The following is a 22,168-nucleotide window of genomic DNA, read 5'->3' on the forward strand; positions in this document are numbered from 1 at the left end:
GAGACCCATAGATTTTACTAGGAAATTGCCGGAAAATTGGGGTAAATAGTTAGGGAAGCACTGCTTTCTTAGCAACATTTGCTTGAACAAAATAAGTGAGTGGCGTTGACGTTGTTGATTTTTAGTAGATAGGAAGACAATCATGACAAAAATGTTAACTACTCAATGGACCCTGAGGGTGTCTTTCAAAGTGAGCGTTTGTGCGTTTAAGTAGTGTGCGAGTCGATGTATAGCGTTGCCCAGGCGATGCTGCAACTGTGCCTACCACATCGATCAGGTTCGCCATAACACGGAACTTCATTCTTTGGAGGCTTTACGTTTTCGTTTGCTGCCTCCTAACTAAGCACAAACTTTTCCTACACGTTTGTATAGCCTGATTATATGGAACGTAACAAATATTTTCATACTTCTCTGTTTGGCATAACTAAAAATCCACTTTAGCTTATTTGCATAAATAAGTCTCATCATATTCGAGTTTGAGCATAGGATGTTTGCTTCGCGCATGATCATGGATGTGTAATGCACATATGAATTAGTGAGACGAATCAAAATGTGCGGAAAATACCAGAGTGACAGAGCTGACAGTTTGATTAAAGACAGCTTTCGAAAGGTACTTTACAGCTGTAACGATGATGAAGTCCAACTTCTCCCCAGAGATCCAGGATCTGAGATATCAGGAGCATTCAGGACATCGGTCTTTGTAAAACAGGTACTACAAAATATACGAAATGGGCAATAGCTTTCTTTTGCAAACCCGTTGACAACTTGCTTAAAGGTATCATTCGTAAAAAAAATTCCTACATTTTGTTTTGTATGAGTTACCCTTCCGTACACCTCTCGTCGACAAATTTATCTCTCTAAGTGCTCTTGATGCCTCATGTCCGCGAAATTGTGGAGAATTGCGCGCTTTCACCGTGAGAATCGCCAACTATAGTTGGGTCAAAACTACATGAAGCACGGACCGTTGCGTAAGCGGCCGCGCTCGGAAGCGGTGCGGTGGGGACAGCGGTTGGAGTCGAGGTGGGACCATGGCGAACTGCAGAGGTGGGTGGCGGTAGCGAAGATCCTTACACGATCCCAACCGCTACGCTCCACCGTTCCGCTTCGAGCGCAGCCGCTTGTGCAAATGTCCGTGCTTCATGTCGTTTTGACCCGACTATAAACTTCGGCATCACCTACTGGCAGAGAGATTTCACCCTCGAAAATCCTCAGGATCCTCTGCTCTCTGGTTTGCGGTCGCGTTCTTACATATTTTTGTTTTTCGATCGGTTTTGGACTGTCAAACTTAACAACTAATCTGAACCACCGAATTGCACCCCAGCGCATGATTGAATGAGAAGTTCGCAGCACGCGAGAATGAGTAAGTTCGCGTTCACAACTCCAGACAAATGAGCTGTTCGATTTGGTGAATATGAACTAAAGAACTCACTCGCGTTCTCAAAGGAACCTTCCTTGAGGTCTCTCTCTGCCTAAATCTCGAAATTTGGCGAAGACGCTGGAGAGTCAACAATGTGGCGGGAAACCAGTTCATATCCTACACAAATGACAATGTGAGGGTGAAAAAGCCGAAAGACCAAAGTTAATGTCGCAAGCAATTACGACTTAAAAGCACCACCCCACGAATCTGGGGTGGTGCGGGTTTCAAGTGGGTTGTGACTACAGTGGGTCGTAGATTATGGGGAGGAAGGTGATTCCATCTATTTCTTCCTAATTGCCATAAAAAATGACCCGTAAGATACAGCTTCGAGCGTTCCGGGGCGCTATTTTTTACAACAAGTTCGATTGGAGCAATAACTCATTGCATGGTAGTCGCCTGGCATCGAGGCTGTTTTTCTATCGCGTTTATTGTTAGCTGTGTTCAGTTCTTTTATTCTGTCACCGAATCTACTTTCTTATTAAGTGAAATTCGTGTTGCGTTGAGATCTTCGGGAGCTAAGAGTTACAGCAGGACATCCGCTCTTATTTACTTAATTATTTATCTCAAGGATTTGTTGCGTGAAAAAGTAATACCCGAAGAAGTGGTTGTAGTGAACAAACAAAAATCCAAATTCTAAAAAATGATCAAGCATAGAAGAAAAAGGGTAGGATGAGATAAAGTAGTTTCATGGCATTGCTCAAACTGTCTTGCCCTAGAACAGAAGATTTGTCATGGAGCGGAAAAAAACTACTAAAAAATAATTTATACGGTGATCCGAATGGCGACCTCATCAGGACATATCATGACTTCTAAACAATCGTCCTCATGCAGCGGTTTAGAAAAATCGAACAAAAACAGCGGACAAACAGCGGAGCCCTCTCAGCTCTATTCGTAAAAGCATTCATTGCATTGATAAAGGTAAAACTTATTGTCAATCAATAGAAACCATTAGAAAAAAGAAAAGCTAAAAATGTTTAGGATAGCAGCGGGAAATGAAATAACTAAACTATAGTTCTAAAAGAGTCATCTCTCCCAACGTAGTGAACAGATCAATCAATCAATTTTCATTTCTTTTATTTAATTAGTTTTTTGAATTCTTTAACTTTCATGATTTTTTCTCGAACATGGAGCTCGTGGTAGCGTATTGTGTTTTCATAAGCAGCGTGTACAACCATCTATTCCCTCTGAAAAAATGAATGGTACACACTGGAAGACACTGAGCGCAAAGATAAACGTTTCCGGCAGAGGACAACGTTGTAGTCCTCGCTTTCTTAACTTTTCGAGCACTTAGGAGGCCGACAACGCCGAAGTGTTCGCCACAGTAAAATATCGCTATCAATCTGTCTCTTTCCTTTATTTAAAGGCAACGTATCACGAAATTGACGTAGTGTGGAAACTGCACCGAAAATATATAGTCGGGTCAAAACAACATCAAGAACGGGCTGTTGCGTAAGCCGCTGCGCTCGAAGCGGTGCGGTGGAGAGAGCGGTTGGAATCGAAGTGGGAGCATGGCGAACCGCAGAGATGGGTGGTGGTAGCGAGGATCCCTATACGATCCCAGCCGCTACGCTCCACCGCGCCGCGTTGAGCTCAGCCGCTTATGCAACTGTCCCTGCTTAAAGGCATCACCCCACGAATCTGAGATGGTGCGGATTTCAGGTGGAGTATTCGTATACGGGATCGTAGAATATGGAGAGAGGGTGATTCCGCCCATTTCTTCCTAATTGCCGTCAAAAACGGTCCGGAAGGTGCTGGGCGTGCACAAGGCTGGCTCGTTCCAATCGAACTCGTCGTAGAAAATAGCGCGCCGGAACGCTCGAAGCCGCATCTTCCGGGCCATTTTTACGGCAATTGGGAAGAAATGGGCGGAATCACCCCCCTCCCCATAATCTACGTTCCCGTATACGAATACTCCGTTATCTTGTGTAATTTTTCCTATTGAAACGAGTGTTACCTACACACCACATTTTTGGTTTCGTATTTCATGGAATACAAAAGGATTTTACGTGCTTCATACAATGTTGTATACATGTCTTTGCTTACGAGATAGTCCATTCCCCTCCAAATTTCAATATGTTTGAGTCGTTTATTGGTGATGATGCCGTTGCACGGAAATTTTGTCTAAACTGCCACACTGTTCAGGCCAACCTCCTTGTGGAGGTCTTGCTAACTCTCTGGAGATGAATCTCTGGCATTGAATGCAATGATCACATGGTTTACCGCGTCAGAAGCGACTTCATAAACTTTGTCCGTGTTCCCAGACCCAATGGGTAGTGAAGGTTTGTGAGAACCCTCCCCTCATCCGCTTAAGGATTGCGTCTTCATGGGAACTCCAGTCGCCCAAATCCTCTACTATCTCTCTCAGGAACAGCAGACTCCATCCGATGTTCAACACGAACTCGAAGCTTTTTCTGCTTTTCTGTGGGTCGTTCTTCTTAGATATTTAAAAAAAATGACTAATAAGGTCCAGCTAAAGAACAGTTGCACAGCTATCGTCGCAGCCAAACTGTTTTGTTTAAAAAAAGAAGATGAAAAGGACAAGATTAGGAATGTTCGAGACAAGCCACTAAAACAGAGTACGATGGCAGATTTCGTCTCGGCGGCCGCGTCGCGACAGGCCACATTGGAGCAGAGCAGCCTCGGCGCAGACTTCTACTGCTATTTGCAATTGTGAGGACATGTGAAGTTTTGTTCTTGCTTTATTTTCTGTCGTTCCTTCATTGTCGTTCATCTCAACAGTCTGGCTTCACTTTTGGTACGCTATTGCTCCTTTTCAAACTTACTGCTACGTTGCTTATTAAAGGGGTGTGTTTGTAGCGTCTGTAGCGCGGTTGATACCAGCGTAGCAGTGAGAACCTGAATAAAGGACAACAACGTATAAACTACGGACAACGACTACAACGATGTGAAGAGCGACTCTGAAGAAACGACGGGAACTGAAAATCACACATGAAGAGAAAACAACATGAGTTTATAGAAGAAACTTAACATCTCCATGTAAGCAACTTAGCGATAAACTTGAATAAAGAGCAGTAATGAATCGGAAGTAAAGATAGACTGATCTAAGGAACGACTCTGAAGAAACGAGAGAGGATAAAAATCTAAAGCAATGAAAAGGAAAGAGCTGCAAGAGTTTGCACAAGAAACATACCTTTCAACATAGGCAGCGTAGAAATAAACTTGAATAAAGGACAGTAATATATCGAAAGTAAAGCTACATTTACGTAAAGAACAACACTGAAGAGACTCAGAAGCTGAAATGCATATGTGAAGGGAAAAGAACGGGAGTTTGTAGAAGAAACACATCTCTTTAATATAAGCAACGTAGCAATAAATTTGAAAAGGAGCAATAGCATGTCAAAAGTGAAGCTAGACTGTTGAGAAGAAAAGCATTGAAGAAACGACAGAAAATGAGTCGAGAACAAACTTCACATGTCCTCGAAACAGCGGATAGTAAGCACTAGAAGTCCGCGCCAGGGCCCTGCCCCAATGTGGCCTTCCGCGACCGCCGAAGCAAAATCTGCGACCGTACTTTATTTTAGTGGCTTGTATGTTTGAGCGACTAGATTTTAATCGAAAAATTGTATGTATTTTGTTCTCATATTGAGGGAAATGCAGAAGAATTTAGGATCACACTCTATGCGTCTTTTTGAGACCTTTTGATATTTTATAGATATAAAAGAAATGAGCGCTTCGAGAATTAAGTAAATAAAATTCTTTGTTTACAGAGAAACACTGACAGATGTCACATGTTCACAACTGGTATCGAGCGGAGTGGCCGCAAGAATTACAGAATCACTATCCAGACGGAGATTGTGCAGTTTGTTAGTGCCAAATATAGCTAACAGTGTTAAAATGCAGTTAAATGCAGAGGTTACAGGAAGTGGACGGCTTCTTGCCCATCTCGCAAATGGGTTTGTTTTGTGCTGCGATTAGCTCGGATTCTATTCCGTGATCGCAGCTGTGTTGACGTATTTCACTCTATCAAAGAGCATCAAAACTATGTGCAGGCACGTTGATATGCCTTCATTTTGTTTATTTTCTAATCGAGACTTAAAAATTCCTACAGTTCGCCAACTACCTCTCCAGAAACCTCCTCAATTACGAAACTGAGTACACTCAAGTGGCAGGTTTACTTCTCAGTAAGTGAGAGCGTCTACAAAAGCTCGAAATTTATTGTAAGGAATGCAGTATTTTGGAGACGTGACACAGAAGTTGATTCACGACGGGGAAGCAGCATTGATGTTCGTTCGGGTGCAAATCGCGAAGTGCATGCTCCGCTTCCTCAACTGTCGTGACATGTACATCCAACAGGCAGCACTTGAGGTGAGCCTTTAATTACGTGCACTCAGACGATGAATCCGAATTCTTCGAAGATTCTTGGGAGAGTTGCCGATTGGTCAGCCGTCTGTCGTGTGGAACTCTGTGCCTCAACTGCAATCGACATTTGTTTGCAGCTCATACCCACGAGGGATCTCTTAACGCAGAAGTGAGTGGAAACAACGTTGGTTCTGTACCTCAGCCAACTTTTAAAATGAATTGAGTACATCTCTGTTCACTGTAATCAAAGTTATCAATCTTAAAGAAAACCTAATCACACTTCATACACTTTCTGCCACCTTCGTAATCTACTCCGCTCAGCATGAAAATTTGTATATTTCTTGCAGTTCATCGCATGTTTAAAGGATCTGGGGTGATACGGATCTCAGGTGGAGTGTCCGTATACGAGGTCGCAGATTATGAGATCGGGGTGGTTCGGCTTATCTATCCCTGAATATTACAGGCTTATTACAGCCGGCCTCTTAGTGCTGTTTTGTAAGATGCCTTCTATCGCAGTGCGCCATCCTCGCACGGTAGCGGCTGCTTGCCGTGATTGAGGGAGAGATGATTCGTGGTATGCTGCCTTTAAGCAATTGAAAACGTACGCGCTGCCCAATCATTTCCACGTCCTCTCTTCTTGGAATCTCAGCATGGTGGACTGTATCTATGTTTTTTTTTTGACTTGCCGACGAGGTATCGATGTAACCTCGTTAGCGCCTGAAGTCTCGAAAATTTCGTCTTTATGAGAGGCTTGAAGTGGTTCGAGGTCTTTTAAGCTATGCATGTCGCATCAAACTCCTTCTCTCTCCATGTAGTTCTTTAACACTACACAAAAGTCAGTACTTAAGGGCACTGCACAGTGCGTAGATCTCCTTCGCCCTGGGAGAAAATCTGCAATAATGCAGTGGTTTACCAGCGCCACTAGTCGGTGGGTTGGTCAGTTTACTTGCCTGTTTGGAGTTCTTGGGAGAGGAGGAGTAGGGTTGGGATGTGCGTAGCATCAAAAAACCTTGAACCTCTGAGGCTTTCGATAAATATCGGGCCACTTATGAAGTTTTACCAAAACCTCGCTGGCAAAAGTAGAAAGCATAGAAAGAGTATTCACTATTTGAAAGTCAATCTCCTCAGCTGGCGAAATTTCTTATGTATCTCTACTAACTCCAGTCCTATGCCATCTTAGCCAATCGAATGATTCTTCATTCTCTGCAACTGAGCTGCAGGTTTTGTGCAGGGAATCTCACCGAGATCATGATTCGGGTGACATAAAAATGCAATCACACAGGTCAAGAGTGGGGTGAAACATTCGGATCTGAGCGTCTGAGCAGTCCTTTCTTCTTGTATTCGTTCATAGCTGCTTAGGAATATCGAGTTCAGTTCAAAAATGCTTTCATTTACAAACTCTGCGTAAGTTTACTCCGAATATTGTCATGTGAAGACCAGGCTCGAGAACAAATACGAATCTACGATGGAGTACCAATTCTTGTAGGGTGAGTTAATCTGAACATTACGATTTGATTCATGAAGAATACACAATCGAAAGAAACAATAGTCTTTGTCCAGATTGCTGTCAGTGAGAAATTCGCGGCTGCAGTGGCATGTGGCTTGGTCGTTAGCACAACTTGCCGAGGACGAAGAGACTTCTGTTGAGGTTCGATACTGTTTGGAATATCGTCGCTATTGTTAGCATAACATGTATAACTGGTATATAGTTATAGAATTTGTTAGATTGAGGTAGAAGCGACGAGTCTTCAACAACCCACACTGTTTTTTTTTTGTTGACGGCATACTTCTACTTCCCTCGACCCTGCTTCGCTCAAAGATGCGTCACGGTTACTCGTTAGAACAAAATTGGGACTACGTTCTGTATCACATCATACATTATACAGTCGTTGTAGCAGTAGCGTCGTAAACTGTAGGCACCTGTCTGAAGAGGAAATTCAAAGACACAACTGTAATGTTCAGAACGCACTTTGCCCAAATTTCACATCCTAAGAGGCAGCGTATCACGAAAATGGCGTAGTGCGGAAACCACAGAGAAAACGTAGAGTTCGGATTGTAGACTACGGAAACGAGTGTGGCCCCACTCAATCCCCCTAATCGTCGCAGAAAACGGCGTGGAAGACGGGTTTTTCCCACGAGATCATTTGCGACGCGCCACCCCTGTGCATGCGCCGCGTGCGTGACTGAACGGTCGAAGATTAATGAGATCATCTCATGAGCCTTTTTAAAGGCATCACCCCACAAATCTGGGGTGATACGGGTTTCAGGCGGGTAATGCCTATAAGGGGTCGTAGATTGCGGGGAATATGGTGATTCCGTACATTTCCCCCTGTATCAGTTCGAGTCCGAATAGATTTTCGACGAATCGCGGTGGGAGGGGGCACAAAGATTGCACATTGCAACAGAAGCCGTCGTAAGAAACAGTAACGACAGAAAGATGGAGATTCATCCCTCCCTAAATCAGTGTTAACGGACCCGGGAACAAACTTCGCGCCCCTTCCCCCTACAATTCGTCGAAAACCTACCTGGAATCGAACTAATAAAAGGAGAGATGAACGGAGTCACCTTATTCCCCACAATCTACGACCCCGTATAGGCATTACCCGCCTGAAACCCGTACCACCCCAGATTCGTGGGGTGATGTCTTTAAGTAAAACCAATGAATAGATTGCTGAGAGTTCGAAGCGTGTGTAAAGGTTCCCGTTCTAATGCACTTCTATGAGCTAAAGCAGTTTCCGCACTTTTTAGGGCTAGAGGGAATTGAGCGAGATAACGCTAGCATCGCATTAATATACTACCCAAACTCTTCGTTTTTTTTCCTGTGGTTTCCGTAACATGTTAATTTTATGATACGCTGCCTTTAAAGGATGTCTTACTATAGTGTCTAACAGATGTGGCGAGCACTTGCTGGTCTCAAATGCAAAACTGCGTTCTATTTCAGATTGTGCAACTTGGCGGTATTTCACTCATACTATCAGAATTCTTAACTCTGAAGCCGCCCACTAAAGCACTTAACGATTGGATTGCCATGGTCACAGGTACATTTTCCAGTATATGTATAAAGGAGTTACTTCTTACAATCGGCAGAACTCCGCCGACCTGGCATACTTTGTCACACACGATTATATAGCAAGATAGATTGTGCTCGTTCTAGGCATTTGGCAGATCATCCGTAAAATTATTTCTGAGTGAGTCGATTCAAGAACGTTTCGCGTGAAGAGTTATTGGAAATATCAAAAAAGTAAAGAAGCTATGCAGAAAATTATTTCTAGATTAATTATGAATTATTTATCCCTATTTATTTATTTTTCATTTGTAAATTACTCTGCCAAAATACTTCGAAGTATTTCAGTCAACAATCGAAAGTGTTTATTATACTTCAAGAACTTCAAGGAATAATCTATCCACTGAGTGTTTTTGACAACCTGAGTATTCTTCAAAGTCAGAATTTTGCACGATCTTCAATATTCAATTATTTTTTCCAAGGTCTGTGCGCACTTTTGGCTCAATTGTGTCAATGCGACTCAAACCAGTATCAGCTAATCAACAACAATGGGGTTTACTTGTTGGGACGTGCGCTTCTGCTGAGCACCGAAGACGAGCGATTACGGGAGAATCAGGGCTGGAAGAGTGTGCAGGTTAGGAGTAATAGTACGATAACACTGTTTATGTCATAATGGGGCCAACACTACCTGAAATTGGAGCAACTACGTAAGCGGCTGCACCCGAAGCGGTTACAGTCGAGGTGAGAGGACCGCTAACACCAGAAAAGCAGTTAAAAGCGCACTCTGTAGATTCATCAAACAGGAGAACCCCTTACCTCATCTAACCTCTTAATTAAAAAATTACGCACTTCATAGTAATATAGAAATTTGTGGTACCTGTATTTAATTGCAAAGGAATGTTCTGCAATGTGCAAGGAAATCAAATTCAGCGTAAATCCTAAGCTTCGACAACAACCAATTTTGAGAGAGTTTCCGTCAACCCAACATATCTTCTTCAAAAACGTGAAATATAACAACTTGTACTGAAATTCCAATTTTTTTCTTGGCGCTTTTCACCACCACTTGATCGGAATGCTGAAGAATTTTGTCCCGAACACTCGCCGAAGAAAGACAGACACACAGTGCTAAATGCCGTTAATTAAATCGTCGTAAATTCACTTGCAGCGATTTTGCTGAAGATGTTCTACATACGGTAGAACCACCTTGAATGGTACATTTAACTGCCCCATTATAGTTGCTCGTTGCAAACTTGCATTTTTAAGCCAGTATCAAATCGACATCTCTGGACCGCCAATCAATTTTTTTGTGACGAACAGAACGCCTTAACTTGACTCTTTTCAGTGTTCTATTTTTCGTGTTCTACGCATTCTGTTCTCCTTGGAAAGAAATCGCGGGATGTTCAAAAAGGTATTCCCACCCACCTTCTTCGAGCAATTTATCGACGTTGGACATTATGTGCGCGATCTCTCATCTTATCGACCCTTGGTAACAGAATACTCCAAAGTCATCGTAAGATTTTTTCTATTCTCAAAAGTAATAAATATGCTAGTAATGACAGATTTGCAGGACTCTTCCTCCGTAGCAGATTTGCAAGCTTCATGGGAATCAGTTAATCAAAAGCGCGACCCCATTGGAAGAGTGGCCGATTACGAACTGCTCGATCAACTTGGTGCTGGTGCATTTGGCTGTGTTTATACTGCTCGCAAAGTAGGATCCACAGCTAGCAATGGCGTTTACCAGTACTATGCACTCAAAGAGGTGTCTTCAAGTTTGCTTAACTTCATTGAGTACTTTCTTCTCTTTTTGTTAGTTTCTTCTACACACATTACAGATTTACATGGCTCAACTTAGTGGCGAAAAGGACGACAAAAGCCTTGGCGATGTTATTAGCGAGGTGAAAATAATAAAACAACAACTTCGTCATCCAAACATTGTACGATATCGCCGCGTTTTCGTTGAACACCACCGGCTGTACATCCTCATGGATCTCATCGAAGGAACTTCACTAAAGGAACATATCATATCGGTGCGGGAAAAGCGACAGTTCTTTTCCGAGGATCGAATTTGGAACATGGTCATCCAAGTGAGTTCTCTATTCGAGTCGCATTAATATACCGACGTACTCTCAAACTACCACAAGTATACCGGCCAAAAGTAACGTAGACGTCTCTGAGGGTTGTGATGTTCTCCCGGGGTTCCTTAGTACTAGAGAAATCATGGCACCTGATCCTCTAAATAAATCTTGCAAAAGTATCCTTTCGCAAAGTGGACCTCCGTTTTTCTGAAATCTACATAATGATGCTGAGACGCACTCGAGGTCTTACGCTGCCAGTTTACATATAGAATCAACCGAAGAGCCTAGTAGAACTGTTTGAGTGGCTGGAGTGGAAGTTGGCATAGCGACCCTCGATACAGCATCTAAAGACAGCGTGAAGTTCTCAGTTTAGTTCTACTTAGTTTTAGTAGAAAATAGGGAGTCGAGGCATGCATAGCAAAAATAACACCGAAAGCAACAAACCTCTTCTACAAATCCAGTAATCGGACAGCAGAGAGGACTTAAAGTGATAAGCTTACACGACGATCCAACTCATTAAAGGCAGCACATCACAAAATTGACGAAGTGTGGAAACTTGATGGAAATAGAAAAAAAGTTCAGTGTGTAGATTACGAATATGAGCGTGGCCCCTCTTAATTCCCCCCAATCGTACTGAAAAACGACGTGGGAAAGACTTTTGTTCCTAAAAAAGGACCACCTTTGTGCACGGCTTTCTCGGCATCCTTTTATTTTACTTGGATAAATTGGCGCGAGAACCTCATTGATCCTCGGCCGCTTGCTTGTAGGAGGGCCGTGTGCAACCAGGCCTAACACAAGTGTGGCGTGCTCCAACTTACCTCATAGGAGCGAGCGCCGTTTTCCACACCGTCCTTTTTAGGATGACTGGAGGAAAGTGAGTAGAACCACGCTCATATTCCTAATCTATGTCCATAACTCTGTGTTTTCCGTCAGGTTTCCACACTACATCAATTTCGTGATACGCCACCTTTAAAGCCATCACTCCACGAATATGGGGTGGTGCGGGTTTCAGGTGGGTTATGCTTATACTGGGTCGCAGATTGTGGGGAAGAGGGTGATGAAGGGGCGCAAGAGTGGCGCGCTGCAATTGAGGACGTCGTAAGAAACAACGTTCTGGGGTTGTCCGTTACGACTGATACAGGGAGAAATGGACGGAATATTTCTCTTCCCCACAATCTACAACCTCGTATAGACATAACCCACCTGAATCCCGTACCACCCCATATTCGTGGGGTGATGCGGGTTCGTATTATTCCTGGTAAGGGAGGGAAAAAGAGAAATGAAGGCGGGTAAAACAGAGTTACCAACAAGAAAATAGCAGGAAAACCCGCATTTCATCGTAAATCTAGAACTATAGCCGAGTCAAAGTGATATGAAGTACGGACGGTTGCGCAAGCGGTTGCGCTCTAAGGGGCGCGGTGGAACGTAGCGGTTGGGATCGAGGTGGAACCATTGTGAACTGCATAGATGGGTGGTGGTATCGAGGGTCCTTACACATTCCCAACAGCTACGCTCCGCCGCGCCGCTTGCCGGTTACGCAGCTGTCCGTGTTTCATGTCGTTTTGACTCAACTATATTCGCTTACTCTTGACTAATCTTCCAGAAAACCGTTATTAAAAAATCCAACATTATCGTTGCAGACTACACTCGCTCTACGGTACCTGCACAAGGACAAGCAGATCGTTCACAGAGACCTGAAACCTAACAACATAATGATCGCAGAGAACGACCGCGTCGTGATAAGTGAGTATTGGTAGTGCGCACTCTGCTCCAAACAACATCGTCAATAGAAGCTCTTAGTGAGCGAGATCCGTCGTAGTCCATGCATGCTATTTGAAAATCTTACCCTCGTGAATATCCAAGGCGAATTTTATTGAGCGGTCCTCAGCTGCTTGTGCCAAGATTACTTCTGTGGCGTTGAGCGAATGATTTGGAAAATCGTTTTTTTTTTTTAATCTGTTTATGTACTACCATTAAAAGATGTGCACAACTACGACATCTAGAGGAAACGAGCTGTAACAAAGCGGAGAAAGAAAGCGTTGGAGAAAAACTTAACTAACTAAAATGCAGAAAGAAAATCTAAACAATGAGCTCAGGATGGACTACATTTAGTAGCTCAAACAAACAAATCAGAGAAGATCCGGACTTGGTTCAGCATCATCTTGCAGTTTTTTTTTTCGCTGTTTTATGTCGTTTATCAGCAGAATAACGTTGATAGCCGATTTAGAGTGTCCAATCGGTTCTTTAGGTTAAATAAAAAAAAATTCATCTCTTAGAAAGAATTGAAAGTTCAGGAAATATATTCATAAATACATTCATGAAAATACCTTGTAATGTGAACCCAAAACTCAGAGCACAGCATAGACAGAATATAGCCACCTATCCAGTTTCGTAAATACTTAATTGAAGATTATTAGCGACATACCTCCTCTTGTAGAGAGTGCCATCAGTTTGCATTATTTATTACATTGGTATTATTTTATTATTATTATTATTTTCAGCATTTTGAAGTCTATCATAACTTACGAAAATTCTCGCCAACCTTACTCCATTATTGTGTTACACGGCTCTGCTTTATAGTTTTTGTACATATCTACATATAACTGGTATCTTATATTGATATCATATGACTTACTTGACTTAAAGGCATCACCCCACGAATCTGAGGTAGTGCAGGTTTCAGGTGGAGCATTCGTATACTAGTTGGGAGACTATGGAGAGGAGGGTGATTCCATCCATTTCTTCCTAATTATCGTAAAAAACGGCCCGGAAGATGCTGCGCCGCACAAGGCTGGCGCGCTGTAGTCGAACTCCCTGTGCAAAATAGTGCGCCAAAACGACTGAAACCGTATCTCCCGGGCCGTTTTTTACGGCGATTAGGAAGAAATGAACGGAATCACCCCCTTCTCCATAGTCTCCCATCCCGTACACGAGTACTACACCTGAAATCCATACCACCTCAGATTTGTGGGGTGATGCTTTTAATCAGCGGGCGGATTTTGCAGGTTAACGCGGTTACTCGCATCTTCTCTGGGGTGTGTTGTCCTCAAGCATGTACGAGCCCATGTTCCTGTTCGATCTTCAGGTGGAGCTCGCACAGAATCTATTCATCCGTCGCTATTCCATAAACGGCGGAACTTTACGTGTCGAATGAACTTCGTGTCCTCAGATCTTCCTTTCTCACCTCCGTCAGGAACATTCTTTTATGACCAAGAGACCTTTTTCAGTTTCCTTTGAGTCCAGGAGCATCCGCAAGATGCTCTTAGACTCAAAGGAAACTGAAACTTGGAAACTATGTTCTCATATCCAAAGAAGCGAAAACGATCTTCAGTGACTACTTCAGAAGGCCGGGCAAAATGTTGATGCCTTCCACGTGTCCACCGGTACACCATATCCACTACTCCAGTAAAGTACTCCACTACTCCACACTCCAGTGAAGTTCTTCGTTATGGCACACCATCGGGCAAAAGTAGAATAATAGTCGTCGAGATAGCTTTCTCTTCATGCAGTCAAGCTTCTCCATCATAGTCGACATCAATCCCCAATCCGTACATGATTATAGGGCGAGTTGCGAATAGGTAGAATCGCAGCTTGACTTGGTCGGCAAAGGAGGTCGACCACAAGCATTTGATCGATGAGGTGAATGACGAATTAGCGTCGAAAGCAGAAAATGGCGACTCTTAAGATTAGCTTTAGCAAATCCTTGCTGAATATCACTCTCGTAGCTGCCGTCGTTTTTCGCAGCATGCAACCAGAATGTAATCGACCTGAAGCTTAAGAGTCGCCATTTTCTGCTTTCGACGCTCTTCTGGCGTTAAAGGCGTTGCCCCTTGCCACGTAAGCTGATGGCGTCGATAATTCCTCTTAAACGCCGTCTGCGCACAAATATCTACCAGACGACTAATTGTCCGATGTTTGCTTCGCAAGGCAATACCTTTTACCAAGCATATCGGATCGTTGTTCGAGTCCCATCTTTGCAGTGATATAAATTCCGACAACTACCGTATGTTGGCCTGGTACCTTGGATATAAACATATTGAGTTCATCATAAAATGTATCCTTGTTGTTGTCCCTCAGCGGTTTCCGTAGGTGCATGAGCACTTACGATCCAGAATTTAAATCCTCTGCGATTCCGCAATCGTACAAAGGAGCATCTTCACGGAGTTGATCCAAAGTCCTCCACCAGATGTTATAGATGCTCCTCACAGCTATTGCACAGCCTGCTACTTTCCTTTCATCAGCATTGCCGCAGTATGTGGTGTAATTGTCGATACTGATGATGGAGCGATCCCCGATGCGTGTATCCGTGCATGCAGATATTGCAGAAGTCTAGATAGAGCGGCTTGTTGAAGTTAACTTGATGGGCAGTGACAGTTCAATACTAAGAGACGGATGTTTTTCCCAAAGATTCCATGTTTCCCTCGAGCAATCGTCCTCTCAGAGTACGGACTCTGGCAGCGTGCTAGACGACAGCACCTTTTTGCAATGTTTGGGAAAGTTGCGTCGTATAACAATGGAGGTTATATAGCACGTACGCTCTTAAGGTGTATGCTCAAGTATCTGATTGCATTTAGTGATAGAAGAACCACCAGGAACAGGTAGCAGTTTTGTACACTATTATATATATATGTATACATATATATATATATATATATATATATATATATAAACTATATATATATATATATATATATATATATATATATAGTTTATATTGTCCACATACAATTGGCGCAGTTCCTGCTATGAAATATTTCTTCCTTGGTAATTTTTTTATCAACCAACTTGACGTCACTGTAAATTGTGTTTATATTTTTCTTCATAAGTAACCGTCAGAAATTTAAAACTCTTTAATTTTAGCAGACTTCGGATTGGCCAAAAAAAGAGGCAGTGAATACTTAAATTCTGCGGCAGGCACCTTCATATACAGCTGGTGAGTACAACCAATGCCAATAGATTACAAATTTGTCCGATATTTAAAACAAACAAACCATATACACAGTCCATTCAACAAGCAAGAGTTAAAGAAATCATGAAATTGACGCTGGGATTTGTCGATTGTCAAATTTAAGCAACAGCCAAGATTGTTAACAAACTTTATTACGGCTAGCGTTTCAGCGTTGTCGCCTTCGTCAGAGCCTGGAAAGTAAGAACATTTGCAATATATCCGCTCAGATGCCTTTCAGATTCAAAATAAGTCACCATCCCCTAGGATATCACACCCGGAAACAAAAACCAAAAGGGCCTTAATCGTTGTGCTTACCTAGGTAACCGCGTTGCCGTGATATTAGCGGACCTCGGCGTGGTAAGATCGCTCCGCTAATACTAATTAGGATGCGACCCGCATATAATCCCGTAGATCAAAACCCGCAAAGGTCTTGATACAGAGCCAGCTCGTTGGTCACGGCTAAGCACTGTTCCTTTCTATTCGTTTTTGGACCTTTTGCATTTATCCAAAACGTTTCTAATGTTCTGCGAGCTAGATTTTGGATAAATGCAAAAGGTCCAAAAATGAATAGAAAGGAACAGTGCTTAGCCGTGACCAACGAGCTGGCTCTGTATCAAGACCTTTGCGAGTTTTGATCTACGGGATCATATGCGGGTCGCATCCTAATTAGTATTAGCGGAGCGATCTTACCACGCCGAGGTCCGCTAATATCACGGCAACGCGGTTACCTAGGTAAGCACAACGATTAAGGCCCTTTTGGTTTTTGTTTCCGGGTGTGATATCCTAGGTGATGGTGACTTATTTTGAATCTGAAAGGCATCTGAGAGGATATATTGCAAATGTTCTTACTTTCCAGGCTCTGACGAAGGCGACAACGCCGAAACGTTAGCCGTAATAAAGTTTGTTAACAATTTTGGCTAAAAAAAAATTCTTAAATTTAACTATCGACAAGTTGCAATCTCTACGCCAAGATTCGAGAAAGGTCGAACTTCGCACTTCTGACGTTGGGATTCTTTCCGACTAGATAGGGTTAGGGTTATAACGCACAATCACACTCAGTTCCTCCGAGTAATCTTGAAAGAAGCGTGCGGAACAGCAGTGTGTGATTCCTAGCTCAATGATGTAATTTCAAATTGCTGCATGATCGAAAGTGGGTATAGTACGGTAAAAGTGACATGAAGCATGGTGCAATTTCATGCGCGGCTTCTCTCGAAGTGGAATATAGCGGTTAGGAGCGTACTGGAACCCTTGTTGGCACCACTTTGTTGCAGTTTGCGATGATACCACCTCGGTTCCAACTGCTCTCTGCATCACGCGTACGCAAATGCACCATCCTTTATGGTGTTTTGACCCGACTATAACCCTAACCTCCGCAAACTAACTAATATTACTCACATAAGCAGAAGAAGCAGCTCCGCCCTCATAACCATACTCGCATTGCGAATCGTTAGGAGGCGAGGTCACACAGGGCTGTGTCATACGTCTTCTTAGTTGCTAGGAAATTGAGCATGATTACGCGAAAACTTGCGAACTACACTCCTGCCCCTATCATTCGTTGGAAAATCCATGCATTGTTAATTTCATGATATTTTCCTCCATTCAAGAGAATTATTGGCTAAACCTCAAAGTGCTTGCTGATTGATTCTTTTTGCAGCAATAATTCGCAAAAGGGTATAGCAAATCAAGCCATTCTGTGGCAGCCTTATAGTAATATGGAAAACACCATATTTATAACATATGAGCTCATGAGCTTTCATTTCTTCTCGAACAGCATCACAAAAGTACAAAGTACATATGTGCGGAATCAGATTCAAAGACTGGCTCTATTTTTTGAAGTTCACAGCTTTGTACCGTGATCGGACTTACTCTCTACTTATCTTTTTATGCATGACATCGGTCCACATGTTAATGTTACGTACAGCCCCATGTAATTGTCAAAATGACAACACGCGTGTGCGGCTGCGCTCGAAGAGGTGCGGTAGAGAAAGCGGTTGCAATCGAGGTGGGACGGTCGCAAACTATAGCAAAGCATGTTGCGAAAGAGGAACCCCTGCATCATAACCGCTGCGCTGCACAGCACCGTTACGAGCACAGCCGCCTGTGCAGCTGCGCCTTCTTTCGTGTCGTTTTGATTTTCCTGTATATTTTCGGGATTGCAGCTTTGATTATTTTTACTGCATACATGTGATAATTCAGTCCCGAAATCGTGCAGAATATGGGCTATGGTGAGAAGGCCGATGTTTGGTCGTTTGGATGCTGCATCTACGAGATGGCTGTTCTTCGTCCTCCATTTTATTCGCAAAACATGTTGGCGTTAGCCACACAAATCGTTGAAGGAAAGTATGAACCATTGGGTAACGACCGTAGCAGGTGTGTATCTGTTCACCATTACCCCCTTTCGATAACAGAAGATATACCGTAGAAATAACACTAGAATTGTCTAGAAGCGGTTTTTTCTTCCAGCGATCTCTGTCTGCTCATCTCTTCGTGCCTAACTGTTTCTCCTAATTTGAGACCGGACATCGTTGAAGTGGCCCGCATAGCGGCACCTCACATGCTCCTCTGTCTGGATGACATCTTTAGAACCTACGTCTCCAAAACGAAGGCGGAAGAAGTGCCTCAAGAATACAAACGCAAAAGGTTCGTTAATGTGTTAGACAACACTAATGAATTTAAACGATTTTCTTCTGGTGTATAGAGCATGGTGTGTAGCCTTTGCTTCTTATGCATTCTTTAAATAATAAATAATCAGACACTTGCACAAGTTGATTACTCGAGAACTCCGAACACTTACATCAAAGCCCTCACATTGTCCATAGATTCAAACTTTTATAATTTTAACTTGCACAACCGTAGTCGCACTTTGTTTGTGTCGGCCAGACGCGTTAAACCGCTTTCATAGTTTTCACCACTTCAGATCATATTATGTAAGGTAGGGAAGCGGCAAAACGGAGCAGTAGCAAAGTGAACTCTCTGTGGAAAGAAAGCGAACAGGGTCCTGCGCCTTTTCTACCGTGCGCGAGATGTGGCGCCGTTTTGTGCTGCAAATTGGCCCATATGAAATCTCGACCGCGCTGTGCGGATTTACGTTCTCGATGGAAACGGGTGTCTGGTGGCTGTCTTCTGCGTTCAATGCGTTCAATGAGACGATAATCATTAGAATGGCAACGCTAAAACTTCTCGAAGTGTTTTTTTCCTTCGTTGCATTTCCATCTTGCTTCCACGTAATTGTTCGAGACTCTGATTACTTCATAGTCTCGACTTCTTCGAGGACGTAATGCGTCTGGCCTACACTTCACGTCAATGCACCTCAATGCCGACGGAATGAATAGTCCGATCAAAACGACCAGAAGCATCTGAGACGAATCAAAGAGGGACCACTTCTAGTCCCACCACCGCCGCTGGTCGCGATAATCCCATGGCGATCCTAACTTTTGCCTTCGTTGCGCCGCTTCGACCGCAGACTCTCACGTAGTTGCGCCGAGCTTCATGTCGTTTCCACTCGACTATATTTCCTTTAGCTAACACTATTGTTTATTTCTCAAGATCATTTTAAACGTCCAATGAATTTCTTGAACTAACTCTACATCATGGAATTACATGGTTCTTGGAAAACAAGTTTTTTTTTTTATATCAAACAGGTATGTTTTAAAAAATGATAACCGATAACTGAAAGGTTGGATTGAAATCGTTGCTGGAGCACGCTTTTGGAGTTTCTGCGTGATATTCGAAAGACGATCCAACATTGTAGTAATGCGACATTGGTCCTCCCCTATTAGATGGAAATTGTTGTTCGTTGCAATTTGACCAGATTTTCTGCAGCCATAACTTTCGACGATCATACTGCCCTGTTTTCACAACTTTCACTTTCGGCTATGGTAAATAAATTCCTTATTAGGAATAATAGGAATAGATAACCCTTATTAGGAACCCCAAACAATCCCCTCAATCATGTTTCGTGCTATTTTTGAGCTTGAAATGGTTTAGTTTTACAGAGATAACGCTTCTCTCGAGTCATCCTCGAATTCTTCAGTGGGATGTCTTTCACGTCGAAAGTCAGTGATTCCCGAAGGTAACGCACAACAACTGAAGAACCAGCGATTACCAGTAGTCGACAACAGCATCGATAAACCAAGAAGTAAGCACTACAAGTTTGAAGTGAAGTGAGACATGAAGTGATACACATATTAAATTGACGTACTACTGCTAAAGTGAATTTGTTCAAATGAATTTAAGCGATTTTGCGAAACGAGCCTTCTTCTCCGCTGCTTGTTCTCATGAATCTAAATACTCATGATTAGTTCTTGATTTCTCGTATGGATTCATTGATGTTTAACGTTGAAATTGTAATACTAATTCATTTATTTGTCACTTTTTGTAAGCTTTTCTTCATTCTTTAGTTCGATGACCACTAAAAATAAGTTTCGTCTTGGTTCACCCTCCAATCGTTATACCCAATCGTTATACCCCAAGAAACATGTTTGTACGTAGAGAAATATTACGGATCACCACTGCACTGGATGCATCTTTCAGACTAGTGCACAATTTAAGTTCACATATTTTCGAAAAATAGACGAAAAAAGAAACTAAGGAAGGAAGGAAAAAAAAGGTATTTCTAAGAGCGAGATTGAACTACGAACAAGTAATTTTCAAACGTATTAGTAGATGACATTATTTGGCAATATAATTAAAATGAGTTCTCGTGGACGCTAAGAATTAGTATCATTGGAATTGTCACCTATTCACATTTTCCTTGTTCAGCAATGGAAATTTTTGAACTGAAAAATAAGGAAATTCAGAATTATGCATGTTAAGAAATGGGTTTCTTCTTCCACATACCTAACAAACGGTATTTGTAACAGTTCAGCCTTGTCAGCATTCTTTTTAGCGATAAAATCCTTGTCAGCTGGCCAGACTGCGCGAAACATAGCAGTCGGCACATCTTGCTCCCTACCGAAGATATGTAGTTTTGGACGGGTAAGTGAAGGTTTCTCTGGGAGTACCCGAAAGTATTCACAACATCCCTGGTTTCAGGACCGTCGAGTGACTATAGCTGAGGGAAATCATAGGAGAGCCAGCTCTTCTGGTTCGATAGATCGTCGTTTCGTTAGGCACCAAGAAGGACTCAGCGTCCGCTCAGCATCACTAAGGCCGATCTCTGATCCACTACTTGATGTCCTCTCTCAGATCCATAAGATCGTTTTAATAAGTGAAGCAGGTGAATGTAAGAGAAGTGTAAGGTTTATTCCACCGACGATAAAACTACACGTATTCAGCACTTTCAGATCCTTCTGATTCGACAAATCATAAGCGACGAGTAGTGGAACAATTTCGGCGTCGCATCTTTAGCAAATCAAGCAATGCGGATTTGATTAAGAAGCATTTACGGAAGGTTTGTGCACTAGAATTCGAAAAGAGAGAAAAAAAAACATAGAAGTACAACTCAAAGAGCAAAGTAGCAGAAAAAAAATGTTCTAGTTAGTTCAGAACGAGCCGAAGTTCCGTGCAGTCTGCGCTCGAAGGTCGTTGCGATAGAAGAGAGGAGTGAGGGGACTCTCGTTAGTTCCATTCATCCTGAGCGAAGCTGGAAATGGTACCGCTGCGATCTAATCCGCTCGCTCCACTACGCCTCCCCTTCCGCAACTGCACAGAGTTTCAGGTCGTTTCGACCAGACTGTGAGACCATATGACTGAATATTAGTAGGCAACTCCAGTAAACATAATTCTGGGATCTCGCCCACTGCTTCAGCTTTAGAAGAAGAACGTTTACTGCACCTCAAAGCAGAGGCTCAAACTCGGATCATCCGTTGATTTGTGTTATCGCTCAATCACGACTGTATCCCATTTCTACTAGAAAAGCTCTCGTGGCTGGATTCGTAGCTTGCATATTTCTAAGTGCGCATGCCTCTTACTGCGCGCGGACAAACGTAAATTGACAGAAATTGATCTACAGGTTTCCCTGTACGATGAGAGTACGACTTTCGATATAATTCCAGAGTTGCCCACGCCCAAACAAAATAAGCACAATCTTAAAAAAATCTCCTTTTCAATTTGTTAGATCTGTTTTTGTTCTCCTTCATTGTACTTGAGCTTAATCACCTCGAGCCGCAATGGGATTTCAGCTATCAGCAGAAGCACATGAGGAAATTGAATTGGATCTGGGCTATTCCGACTTTCGCCCAGTGCTGGCCGATATTCACATGTCCGGGTATCAAAATGGTCAGCGTTACTGTTCATTGAAAATTAACATCAATCTTATTCTTCCTGCTTGTTCTTCAGATAAGAAGGTAACTGGAATCACTTACGAACAATTATCAGCGTGTATTCAAATCCTCATCCAAGAGATTCGTTAACTTTGTGTTGATTAGTTGATGAGCTATTTTGTTGATGGAGTAATAACCTAT

General features: G+C 42.7%; 1 protein-coding gene across 4 annotated transcripts; it reads left to right on the forward strand.

Annotated features, from left to right (window-relative positions):
* Positions 1 to 3,740: 3,740 nt before the first annotated feature.
* On the forward strand, positions 3,741 to 22,117 carry RB195_009834 (uncharacterized protein; the record flags this gene model as incomplete). Of its 4 annotated transcripts, none has more annotated exons than XM_064190563.1 (23): positions 3,741 to 3,838; positions 5,146 to 5,241; positions 5,298 to 5,427; positions 5,487 to 5,559; positions 5,619 to 5,743; positions 5,794 to 5,906; positions 7,147 to 7,224; positions 7,298 to 7,385; positions 8,679 to 8,775; positions 9,224 to 9,375; positions 10,084 to 10,251; positions 10,309 to 10,500; positions 10,574 to 10,825; positions 12,457 to 12,559; positions 15,677 to 15,749; positions 17,961 to 18,134; positions 18,228 to 18,404; positions 19,760 to 19,902; positions 20,653 to 20,741; positions 20,799 to 20,982; positions 21,041 to 21,156; positions 21,887 to 21,983; positions 22,044 to 22,117. In XM_064190563.1, 23 exons carry the CDS (start codon positions 3,741 to 3,743, stop codon positions 22,115 to 22,117), a joined length of 2,892 nt encoding a protein of 963 aa, XP_064048144.1. The 4 variants fall into 4 exon arrangements, with proteins under 4 accessions (XP_064048144.1, XP_064048145.1, XP_064048146.1 ...); XM_064190564.1 differs by having other exon boundaries at positions 21,050 to 21,156; XM_064190562.1 differs by lacking the exons at positions 3,741 to 3,838; positions 5,146 to 5,241; positions 5,298 to 5,427; ... (1 more) ...; positions 5,619 to 5,743; positions 5,794 to 5,906 and adding an exon at positions 6,388 to 6,430 and having other exon boundaries at positions 7,173 to 7,224.
* Positions 22,118 to 22,168: the final 51 nt, after the last annotated feature.

This window comes from Necator americanus, chromosome III (genome assembly GCF_031761385.1).
Source record: "Necator americanus strain Aroian chromosome III, whole genome shotgun sequence".
NCBI lineage: Eukaryota > Metazoa > Nematoda > Chromadorea > Rhabditida > Ancylostomatidae > Necator > Necator americanus.